The 13,047-nt window shown below is 38.0% G+C and overlaps 1 protein-coding gene across 1 annotated transcript; it reads right to left on the reverse strand.

The window, feature by feature from the left end:
- Positions 1–8,061: 8,061 nt before the first annotated feature.
- Positions 8,062–11,542, reverse strand: LOC131370106 (serine/threonine-protein kinase pim-1-like). The gene is made up of 11 exons (XM_058417201.1): positions 11,480–11,542; positions 11,277–11,391; positions 10,930–11,026; positions 10,743–10,851; positions 10,515–10,655; positions 10,284–10,422; positions 9,715–9,809; positions 9,266–9,316; positions 8,570–8,948; positions 8,265–8,441; positions 8,062–8,174 (listed from the first exon to the last, which is right to left on the reverse strand). The coding sequence occupies exons 1-11, from the start codon at positions 11,540–11,542 to the stop codon at positions 8,062–8,064; spliced, it is 1,479 nt and encodes a 492-aa protein (XP_058273184.1).
- Between the last annotated feature and the right edge of the window lie 1,505 nt (positions 11,543–13,047).

Genomic DNA, 13,047 nt, shown 5'->3' on the forward strand with positions numbered 1-13,047 from the left:
TATCTGTTAAAACTCAGATAATAATAAATCCCTGAACAACAATCTGATCATGTCTGATGCACTAAACTGCTATCATTCATTCAGCTAAAACCATTCATCATGTTCACTGTTATATTCATTTGTCTGTGGTTTTTGTTATTTCAGAAATATTAATTGCTGAATTTCTAAATAATTACTTTTTGTGGTGTTATGAAGCACCACAAAATTTATGTACAAAATGATTTATGTACTTCTGGCTTGACTGTGTAAAGTTTAAAAACATTATATTCTCTTCTCTATGAAAGGAGACTCCATGGCAGATTCCATAAAGCCACTTTTCACTCAAAGATTTGTAGATGAATGTGATAATGTTACTCTGTCCTGCAGATATCTATCCAAACAGATGTAAAAGTGATAACATTCCACCACATCTGTCTGCTGAAATTGATCAAAATAATAACCAAGTGGATCTGATCATGCTGTATCAGACTCTGCACTATACTACTGTGCTCTGCAGCCCACAGTGACAGGAAATCCCACGGCTTGAATGTAGTTAATCCACATGTATAAGAATGAAACTGTATATTGTGGCCATTAGTGACAACTAAAACCTCAACAGAATGAGATAATCAGTTATCAGACAATGTGTTTCAGGTGAGACTGTGCAGGAAATCCTATTATATTAGAATTAGACCTTTTGTTGTGGAGCAGTTCCCTGCAAGACCACCAGAGGTGGAGCTGGAGGGTGTTTCACCATAGCCTGCTTTTAGTTTCTGTAGTCCTCACGTGTATTGTGCCACGTCCTTCTAACTGTTTCGCTTTCCCGCCATGTCACCTGTTCCCATTTACCCTAATGTTTTGTCCTATACATACCAGCCCTTTTGTATCAGTCTTTGTCAGTCGTGCCTTTCTGTCAGAACTAGTCAGTTCTGACTAGAACTGTCCCATTTACTCGTGCATTGTTTACTGTTCACTGTTAGAAAATTTGACTAATAAAAGTATGTTGGTTTCAAATATTGTTTTGCGATTCATGATCAGGCATCTAAGTAAATTTATTTAATGTAAAGTGAATTTAGACAGGACAGGACATAGGACTTTCTCAGTGGCCAATTCAGCGGAGTTTTACAGCTGCTTTCGATGTTTGTTTCCTACCATTTATTAATGTTTTTCTTTGTGGAAAAGAAAGTGCAAAATGACAAATCTAGTAGTATTTGAGAGAAAAATATTTGGGGGTTATGAAGACATCACAAAATATGTCAAAATATATAAAATTATTAATCCAGAGCTTATGTGAGTGGCTGTCTAGGAGAACATGCTAGATGTTGCTGTGGCTGAATTCTGAATTTTGCGTTTTCTATTTAGAATGTATTTCACCACCTCACCTTTCAAAGCCATGAACATATTTCACCAAAACAATTTGTAAATGTTTTTACTTTCTATAGAATGTTGCCTAGGCTGTATGCCTGCAGAGTAAAAGTTGAGTAAAGAGACAAACATGGTGGTAAAAACAATAAAACTGCTTACTGACTTGGAAACCATGCTGTCTGGGGCAGAACACAAACTACAAGAGTTAATCACTGACCCTTTGATACTACACAATTGTACACATCTCATATAATGTCATTTCTGTGACACAAAAAAGACTGAACTCATCTGAAACTCTGCCTTTATTGTTCTTTCACTTCTGATGCTATCTTGATTACAGGGGGAAAAAAAATTCTATTTACCTACCTGTAACTTTGTGTGTTTGTTAGGGCTGAGGGGTAATTTTAAACTTTGTAAAATTATTTCTTCCTTATTCTTAAATAAACCTTATTTTCTTACTTTGCATCTAATAATAATTCCTGAATGTTTCACCATCAAATATTCTTATTTTAGAATATTTAAAGAGAGAGAGAGAGAGAGAGAGAGAGAGAGACTCAAAATGTATGTAAGTTTAATGTCAAAATATCTAGATATATCACAAGAAAATGAGTGAATCTGTGGCTTCTTTGGACTATGTTTTATTATTAATGCAAAATATTTCTACAGACATTTCTATAAACAGTATACAGATCAGCACAGTTGTCATGAATATGCATAAATACAAGTAGGTGGAGCTAGAGGTGGAGATGTACATCAAATAGTAACACTGGCATTCATTTCTAAAGCTAGAGGTTTGAACTAATAACTCAGGAAACAATGTTGTTCCTCTTCGTGATTTTCTTCACAGTTGCTGATGTTGGTAAGTCACATACACTGCACCCAAATGTGTTATTTTTTAAAGAAGACACAATTTTCCATGTGAAATGTGTCATTTTTTATTAAAATATTACAATATTATCACAGTGATATCACTATATAGCAGAAGCTGCTGACAATAGCATTAAAGCAGATCAAACCAATGTATTTTCAACGGAAGGCAGCAACATCTCACTGTCCTGCACATATACTGGAGCAGTTTACAATCTCCTCTGGTATCTGGTAACAAAAACCTGGATCAAGACCTGGGTTTCTGCTGCTAACTGGTGAAAGCAGTATACTTATGTCACTCAGGCTCCACCGGATCCATGATTGTCCATAAACCATGATAAAACAAGTAAGAAAGTGGATCTGATCTCCTCTGTATCAAACACTGCTCTATATTACTGTGCTCTGGGGCCCACAGTGACAGGAAATCCCGTTGCACTGTACAAAAACTTTGGCACTGTTTTGTTATATTTCTGCCAATGCTTTAGAGAAAGTTACATGCACTTTTTGTGGGATTCTCTCTTTTTCTCTACTGGTCAAGGTCTGTTACGGAGTCTGTCCAGCACATGATGTAGAAAAACACAATGGGACGTCAGTCCCTTGCAGAGCTCCATACACAAACTCTTTCACACAAAAGGGCTATTTCTCCTAGCAAATTTATTACTGCTGTGTTTTCTGGAGGTGCTGCAAAATTGCACATAAACTGACAGTAACCTGAACTCAGCATCAAACTGCGGACCCTGAAGCTGTGATGCAGCAACGTTACCTGCTATATCACTGTGATATCACATTGTTAATATCCTGCTTGAAGTGTTTTCTTGTAGTGTGAGATTTCTACCCTCATGGTACAATTCCTTATTCACTGATAACAAGTGCATTAAAGACAAAGCTCGGTTCAATCCTCACAGCAGAATTCCACAATGCCAGTGGACTTACGAGCCTCTCTGTTCTGACTGGAGTAACTACACTGTAGATGTCTTGTAAATACAATTTAAATATAAGGTCTAATATAAAATTATTAATCCAGAGCGTGTATTTGTGTGGCTGTCTGGGAAAACATGCCAGATATCACTGTGGCTGAATTCTGGATTTTAAGTATTATGTATTTTGACGCCTCAACTTTAACAAGCAATAAACATATTTCACAACAACAATGTGTGAATCTTTTTATTTTCTTTATAATCTTGCCTAGGCTGTTGTCAATGTCCCTTTAATATTAAATAATTTTAATTGTGATTAAAATGAAATGAAAGTGTATTGGAGTTATCGGGTATGCCACACTACATGCTCACTTGCAGATGAAGTTGACACACTACACCATCTTTCAACTGGAGTAATCCCTGCTAAAATGTGTCTGACTCTCAAATCCCTCTTTCTCATGAAAATAATCACGAGAGCTGTGAAAGTCAAGCTCTGATCATGCATTTGTGGTGAATGGGACGTGTTATTATCAGTATAAAACTGTGCCTTAAAGCTGCTCCAGTAGATTGATTGATAACTTTAAATTGCTCCTAATTGTGAATGAGTGAGCAGCTTTGTGTGTGTGTGTGTGTTTGTGTGTGTGTGTGCGGGAGAACACAAGATGGCACAGTCACATATCTTATTGCGGGTCACGTACTAGAGCTTCTTTCTCTACGTTTGATGCTACTAGATTAACTAGATTAACCCTCTGATGCATGAATTATGAAAGCCTGAGTCAAGATTTTTTTCTTAAGTATTTGTATTCTTCTTAGGGCATGAAAAAAAAAATTCATATTGATCCAATTTCCTTCAGAAGTCACCTAATTAGTAACTAGAGTCTGTGTAAATACAGCTGTTCTGTGAAGCCCTCTGAGGTTTGTTAGAGAACATTAGTGAACAAAGAGCATCATGAAGCCCAAGGAACAGACCAGACAGGTCAGGGATAAAGTTGTGGAGAAGTTTAAAGCAGGGTTAGTTTATAATAAAAAAAAAAAAATAGCATCTCACAGAGCACTGTTCAATCCATCATCCGAAAATGGAAAGAGTATGGCACAACTGCAAACCTACCAAGACATGGCCATCTACCTAAACTGACTATCTTAAAAGAAAACCTGTTAGAGTTTCCAAAAGATTTGAGACTGGGGAAGAGGTTCATCTTCCAGCAGGACAATGACCCTAAACATAAAGCCAGAGCTAGAATGTTTAGATCAAAGCATACTCCTGTGTAGGAATGGCCCAGTCAAAGTCCAGAACTAAATCCAATTGAGAATATGTGGCAAGAATTGAAAATTGCTGTTCATAGACGCTCTCCATCCAGTCTGACTCAGCTTCAGCTATTTTGCAAACAAAACAAAAATTGGCAAAAAAGGCACTGTACAATAGCTAAAGGCCAGAAAAACTCAAGTACTCTCAGAATACTAAGTTTTAGATGTGTAAATAAAATCGCACAGCTCTCCATAAATAGTAATATTAATACACCATCAGTATCTGCAGCAAAGCACACTATCACAGAATGTGAGCTGCATTATAATAGTAACAATAATAATTGTTACTCACACAAACTACAGCTAATCTGCACAAAACTGTATATTTTTAAACAAATTCCTTATAAGTAAAGCAAATATACACTGACTACAAACAAAACAGCCACAAGAAAAGGTGAAGCAATTACATGACTTGTGTTGGAAATCAGTGGCGGGCCATGCATTTCACACCTAGGCCTTCACTGGTGTCCTTCCTGAACGAATCCACCTCTATACCATCATTATGATGCCACGGCAATAGATACTAATCAACCGTTAAATAACAAAGTAAAAAAGAAATTAGGCTACAGTATTTCACACCTCACAAGGAATAGTCCATTTTATTATGGTTACTTTTCTCAAAAAAGACATTCTCCATGCCGTATGCAGCAAACTGCAATCTCCGGAGGACGCAGCATCCGAAATGAGATGCAGCGAATATAGAAACACTGTATAACAGTGCGTTGTGTTAAAGGCTCTTGTAGCGAACATGAATAAAATTACATTACATATAGCAAAAAAACTAATTAACACAATTCAGTCTCACAAGTTTCCTTTCACTGCAGCAAAAAAACAACAAAAAAAACAATTTTCTTGAAAAGTCCTCCTTGAAAATGCATTTGTAAGGATGTCCGCGACCAAATCGATTTCTTCTCCTCTGTCAGCCATTGTGAGTTAAAATATATATATTTTATTTAGTTTGTGCGGTTCACTACCTCTGACCACTCCAATTATCCAATCAAAAGACGTGAAATTGCCGACGTAATCGTATGCCTGCTAGATGGCCCCAGTGACGCCAACTCGAAATCTGATTGGTTAATGGGACAGTTTAAAAAATTGCCACTTATTTTAAGCTACAGGCGCCTGCACTATTGATTCTGAAGATGACACATGATGTCAGCCACTAGCTGAAATATGATTGGATAAATACTCTTATCATAAATATACACTACTGGAAGCAGCACAACCAAGAGAAAAGCTATGAAATGTAGAAAATAGACTATTGGAAATAATTTAATACACATTCATGGAAAAATATATTAAATATATTAACATGCAAGTCAGTGATTCAGATCACTGCTGTTTGGGCCAGCAGAGAAGGCCTTGCTGGCCCTGACGGTCCGCCACTGTTGGAAATATCCTTGGCGATGAGAATGTCTGTCAAAGTTGATGAAAACCAAGTGGATCTGATCATCTCCTCTGCTGCTGTATCAGACACTGCTCTATACTACTGTGCTCAGGGGCCCACAGTGACAGGAAATCCTGCTGCACGGTAGAAAAACTTTGACACTGTTTTGTTATATTGACAGCCAAAATTATTCTACTGATCATTTTGAATTTGTATGCCATATCTGGGGGAAATCTGTCTCTAATGTGATTTACAAAGAGTTTATATTTTTGACACATGTTGCATTATTAGGAGACAGCCAGTGATCCTCAGTGATCAGTCTGTGCTCCTCGGCTGGTCTAATCATGACAGACACATCACTAAGGATCTTTTCTGGGACAGAAAATCCCAGAAGAGTCTCAATTTCCTGCAGAGACAGAAGAACACACACTTCCCTTTCATCCTTATCACTACATTCAGGAAAATATATAGCTAGTGTCCCGAACAGCTGTACCACTGTTTAATATGTGAAACTGAGTCTCAGGAAACATCAGGGTCTCTCTTACCTTTAATGAGGATCCTTACAAGAAAACATGCATTTATTAAATATTAGATTAATGTGCTGTGTTATACACCTTGTGATGGAAGAGCGGCGAAGCGTGGCAAACTTTCTCCAGCCAGTCAGAACAGAGAAAGCCGCTCTTCACCCTCCTGGAGTTACCGAGAGACTGATGTGGTGCATCGCTTCTGACCAGCTAAAAGCGTGTCTTAGGGATTATTAATAGAGTGTATGTTGTTCATTTTTTGCCACTGCAGGCTGTCACTGTATTTTCCCTGTTTTCCTCCTTTTTAAAAATAATAATAATAATTATAATAAAAATTTGGAGTCTTAAGGTTTCTTCCTCATGTCATCTCAAAGGATTCTTTGCTGTAAATGTGGTTTACTCATGAGGGATTTAAATCGACATTTGCATAGTATTTCATTGAATTTCATTGAATTAAAGTACCTATAATTATGTAATGAACCATTTGCCTAAACCATTAGTTTAAAAAGTTACAAAAACCATGAAACCGAAGAGAAACTAGTTTCAACAAGAAGAGAAAACATGCCAGTCATGCCAAAAGAATGAACATGTGCACCAGATTTCTGGTCAGTGGGTCATATTTTCCCCCCTTAAGTCCATCTACACTGCTTTTTGTTTCACAAGTTGTTTTTCGCAACATGTTTTTATTTACAGACAGACAGACAGACAGACAGACAGACAGACAGACAGACAGACAGACAGACAGATAGATAGATAGATAGATAGATAGATAGATAGATAGATACTTCTATATTCATCCCAAAGGGAAATTTACATCAAAATTGTCTTTTCTTTCTTTTTAATATTAATTGTACACACTGAACATTTTACACTAGCTAGCTACTAGCTGATGCTCAACTAGCCTTTTTTGTTGTGTGGCTTGTTAACTATTGCTAGAATGCCCTATATTAATTTATTACTAGTTTGTTTCCCTTTAACCATTAAAAAATTGACAAGTGACTGAAATAAAATAAGATCTTTCCTGCTTTGCTGTGTGCCTTCATGTGCTAAATCTCTGAGGTAAAATTTGAAAATACTGTTGTGCATTTCCAGCCATGCTAGGTTGCAGGCTCAGTGACTAGCTAAGACCTGAAGCAACAGATTTGTTCAGATTCAACAGCTTTAGCATGATTAACTGTGGAAATGCAGGCCTTTCATATTTTTATCAATTAAGGGATGTTTAATTTTTAATTATGCCTCTGTCAGTATAGTTCCCCTTTTCTTACATTCAGAATGAGACACAATGGCAAAACACGTGCACACACACACACGCAAACACACACACACACGCACACACACACACACACACGCATGCCTTGTTATCAGACAGCACTCTGGTCAATGGAACAAAAGCCACACTAAGGCTTGTCTGAAGGAAATCACTGATTTTTATTCTCCACCACTATATTTACTTATCTGACATTAAGACTAACTGTTAACTAACTGATTCAATAAAGACCACATGTGACTTTTATATTTTGTTTTATTTTTTTTTATGAACAGTTCATCCAGATGTCCTTAAGAGGGGTGTGCAAAAAACAAACATTACAGCAACAATACAGCAATCTCTGTTACATGCCTCCATATTGATTCAGTACAATCCCTGTGCACTAGACTATTATTACATCTATATTTTAGTCTTATTCAGTGTGATTATGTCTGTTTAATTCTGTCTCACCTACACCGTGGTCTCACATCCCTCCTTAAACCAGTCGTGTCTCAGGATTCCATCAAAACTTGGCCGCCCTTCAGGTTCTTTATCCAAGCACCACTTTATCAAGCCACGGCACTCTGTATAAGCAGTGACGAGACAAGGGTTGAGATATAAAATTTCACTGATATAAAAGAATCATTAAAAGTGATTCCTCTGCATTTTCTTACCAGTAGACACATCAGGAGCGAACTTCAGACAGCCCTTGGTAATCTCCTCATCACTATTAAAGGGCAGGGTTCCGCAGACCAGGTCAAACAGGACCAGACCCAGACTCCAGATGGTAGCAGGAACAACAAAATATTTTCTGTCCAGTACCCACTCAGGAGGCCAATAATATGGAGTGCCTGAGTGAAAAGCAAGAGAAAAAGAAATTCACAATTCTGCACTGCATTCTCTATTTCACTGTGTCCCATATATATATATATATATATATATATATATATATATATATATATATATATTCTGTACTGACCTGCATAGCTCATAAAGGGCTCGTCCGTTAGCAAATTACCGCAGCCGAAGTCGATCAACTTCACCTCCAACGTGTCCGGATTAATCAGAATATTTGCACACTTGATATCGCTGTGAAAAACTCCACGATCGCTGCAGTGACGAGTGGCTTGAACCACCTGCCGCATGACCTTTCGAGCCACCGATTCAGGCACCCGGCGGTTGTTATTTCTCTTGAATTGGGCCAGGTCCATGCAGGGGTCAGGTCGCTCCAGCACCATGATGAAGGATTCGGACGTCTCAAACCAGTCCAGCAGCTCCACCACATTGTCACAGCGAGTAGGCGTGGACACCATCTTCATTAATGCCACCTCCATAGGCAGGCTGTCTGTCTCTCCAGGCTAAAATTACAAACACACTTGGTTAGCATGGGCTAGCATGGTTAGCATGGATATGGAGTGAATACGTCTAAATCGTGGTATTCAGAGGTGGTTCACTGGAGAAGAACTGAAATGGCACTGACTTTAGATCGGTCTTCCTCTGATATCTATTATGAATAATCAGTAATAAAATTGGAATCGGAAAGATGATTGAGAGGTGAGTAGTTTGTGTTGATTGCAGCAGAAACAAGGAAAGGATCATTCTGGTCTAAATCTCTATAACGTGACTGCGATTTGCACCTTATTGCTACTCTGCAGGATCTCAAAAGTTTACTTACGATGGTGAGGAAGTCTGTGGCGAAATATTTGAGGACAAATTTAATGGCAACCTGTTGACATGGAGAAAACAGAATGAATCACTTAAACAATTCATCATTTTACTAATGAGTATCATTTCTACATAGACATATACACTACATTTGTTTATGTGTATTAATTGACTGAGACTGTTGTGTGGAACTTGACGCCGCCTCTACAAAGATATCATGTGCTGCAGGGTTTTCTCATTTCTAAGAGACTAGAACGATTCACAGCTAAAATGTTCGGAGAGGACAAACACCTCCATACAGCAGGAAATGTTTTACTTTCAGTGTTTGTACTTCCACCAGTTTCAAAGGTGAATTCCACCAACCAATCAGTATGTAAATCCTGAAAAATTGTATTATTCTGAAATAATACATTGTTTTGTTTTTGTTTGTTTGTTTTACAATAACAGTAGACCTATTACCTTTTTCCCATCTGCCTTACGGACTCCAGCGTAGACAGAGCCGAAGCCTCCTCTCCCCAGCATCTCTCCCATAGTGTACCGGGAATCAAACTCATCTGTTACACACACAATAATTCAGTTCAATAAAAATAAGAATGAAAGAGTCTCATGTTCCTGTCGTCTCACAAATGAGAGGTTTGTCGATGGCGATTATATGACCGTGTCGTTATTACACGTGTCTCTGAGTACAGTGTGATGAATATGAGCACCTGGAGTTAATATTACAGTCTGAATAGAAAAATGAATCAGAAAGTAAGTTCAATGTATTTTCAGCTATTTTGTAATAATCCAGTTGTCTCTGTAAGAGAAATATCTTCCCTGCTTAAACACTCTGCATATGGAGCATCTCAAAACTTTACAATCAGTCAGTATAAACATTTAAAAATCATTGTTCCTACTAGCTGAGCTCTGTTCATATCTGACTAATGTTAGGCTGGCTGTACATAACGCTGTTCTAGCTTTTTACTTTATAATAAACATCAACATTTCTCTCTCCAGTGAAATATACAATTCTGTGGATTGTAACTTACCGTGATCTGAAGGGTGGAACTCAGGGCTATCCAGAGAACCGGAGCTAGAAAAGTCTGAACCGTCTTGGAGCAGCTGCTGAAATTTTAACAGCCACTCAGGTTCTTTTTCTTTCTTCTGTTGAAGCAGCTTCTCACAGAGCTACAAGATAGACAGGAAGAGTAATAAAAGTAAGATGAAGACTTACATTCCAAACCTCTGAGCCATTTCACAAAAGGAATGATCTTATTTACCTCTATAGCCACCTTTACGGTTCCCCCACTGACACAGCGAGGAAATCTGAGGACCATTGTAGCGATGATCTCACAGTACTCAAGAGCCTGAACATGAAGTCCAGCTTTGGCTAGCATGTAGGCATGAAGGAATTTGAACTCCTAAAACCAAAAAAACATTGTTCATCCTTAGTATGATGCTTCCTTGTTACATCTGTCATTTACAAAGAAATAAAGAGAAATTCCAACCTGGAAGACTATCTGGCCGGACCCTGAGGTCAGAGACAGCAGGTACTCATAGACCTCAGTTCTCTCAATAGCCTCCCTCTTGGCTGTATTCTTGTGTGGTACATTTAAACTGTGCAAAAAGAATAATGTGTTAAAAGAGGAAAATAAACACACACACACACACATAAATACACACACTCATAATTACCCATCACATCCAATCAAGTGAAATTGATGACGTAATCCCAGCTCCATGCGTGCCAACACGTAGCAGATATGTGCTGCATAGATCCATCCTTTGGAGACTGAAGATGAAAAACCAAACACACGTGAGGATCCATGTTCAAAAACCAGCCCAGAGTTCATAATATACACCACGGTCCACCTTGTTATGAACACCTGTACATTTATCTATTTCTCCATTAAACTCACACACCACAAGCAATCAATTTGCTGATATACTAAAACTGACACTGACCAGGTGTTCCTAATAAAGTGGACGGTGTTAGCAGTTACATGTTCATTACAGAAAAATACTGTGGAGGATATCCATACCAAATTCATCTCCCATGTTAACAACAGATTTTCTGAGTTCATCTTCTGGAGCACTGGAGCATAAAAGACCCGCCAGAGGAAGACACCAGTTCTCCCAGTTCTTAGCATGCCTGAGCTGTAGCAGAAAGTGTCACGTTAGTCCGTGTGATACTGACAAAAACAATACACATAATGCAGAGAGAAGGCGATGAGGATACACTCACTTTCGGCGCTGTTCTCCTCAGAACACTATAGCCCTTGAAGAGGACCGGGGCGACTTGAGCCATCGTTATACTCTGTAAAAGAAAAATATCTTTAATATATACAGATATTTATCCATTCATGCCCTTTTTTAAAAACACTTAATCTCTAAGTTGATCTGCTAAGAACAGCCATCAAATCTGCACATACTTTTCAACAAACTTCAAAAACAACACCAATAAAACAAGTGATGTGTTTTTGTAACACATAGCTTATACCATTTAGTTCAGGCAGATAATTCCACTTTTTCAGTCCTAAACCTAGCCTAGTCTTCTAAAAACAAGTCATGTCTTAGCAAGCTAATCTACCCACCATTCTTGCTCAGCTAACAGGAAAAAGTTACTAGTAGAAATTTACAGAATTTTGGCAAATACTCTTATCCAGAACAACATCCATTACTACAAGTGAGCAGTTATACAGGTGAAAGTCAAAGGTCTTGCTCAAGGGTCCAGCAGTGGCAGCTTAACAGTGCTGGAATATAAACTCATGATCTTCTGAGCAGTAGTCCAACAATTTAACCACTGAGCTACCACCACCTTTTGTAGACCCAAGACCATGATTTGTCTTTTACAGTTTAATGAACTCCAGGACTTACTCCAGTTGCATTACAGAGGCGTTCCATAATCAGCCAGAAGAAATAGTTATACTGTTGCTGAGGTTCATCCAGGTGTAGCAAACAGTCTTGACTTTTCCCCTGGATGAATCTCATCAGGTCCTCCTTCTGCATCTTTTTACTGTAAAGGATGTTGGAACAGCAGGCTATGAATTACTGCACACACACACACACTTCACTGCTGAAACATTAAACATGTTAAAGGGGGAAAACAGTCTCACCTCATCAGAGGGCCAGGAAAGTGTAAATTCAGCCCATCAGGTATGTATTTATCATCACAATCCAGTACATCGTATTTAGCAGACATTTCGGACATGTCTGAAAATTCTAAAGTCAAACAGAGATAGAAAAGAGGTCATAATCACGGCCGTAAGTAGCTAAGAGAAGAGCGAGGTGTGGAGACCAGGAGTTTCAGTGTGTTTTACCTCTCATGCATGGATATTGATCAGCTTCTTCTTCATGGTGAGGTTTATAAACCTCAGCACATCTATTCATCATTATCACCGACATCGTCTTTAATAACTTCTGCAAATCTGTGGAAAAGCAGCAGAGGTTTCTAGTTATTTGGTTAAACTATTTCGAATGAATTGAATGAAAAGACATGTTTGTTTTTATATTCTCTATTCATTTTAAACTGCAGACACACCAGCTTCTTCTAGTCATTGTAATTCATCATCACACTAAATAATGTAGGGGCACCATAAATATGTTTTATTGACTTTTTCCTAGATTAGTCTCTTCATATATAAAGTTCCAAAAATACATTTCTTTTCCTAAATCCAATTCCAGTGTGTTACAGGTTCTGATATCTGATGTGTTTCCACCATTTTGTTCCACCATTTTGTTTGTGCTGCATATCTGCCTGTATTACTCTAATGAAATACACTGTAAGCCCGGAGAAGTTGAATTTACTTCAAA

The sequence above is a fragment of the Hemibagrus wyckioides genome, linkage group LG02, assembly GCF_019097595.1.
Source record: "Hemibagrus wyckioides isolate EC202008001 linkage group LG02, SWU_Hwy_1.0, whole genome shotgun sequence".
In the NCBI taxonomy this organism is placed as follows: Eukaryota; Metazoa; Chordata; class Actinopteri; order Siluriformes; family Bagridae; genus Hemibagrus; species Hemibagrus wyckioides.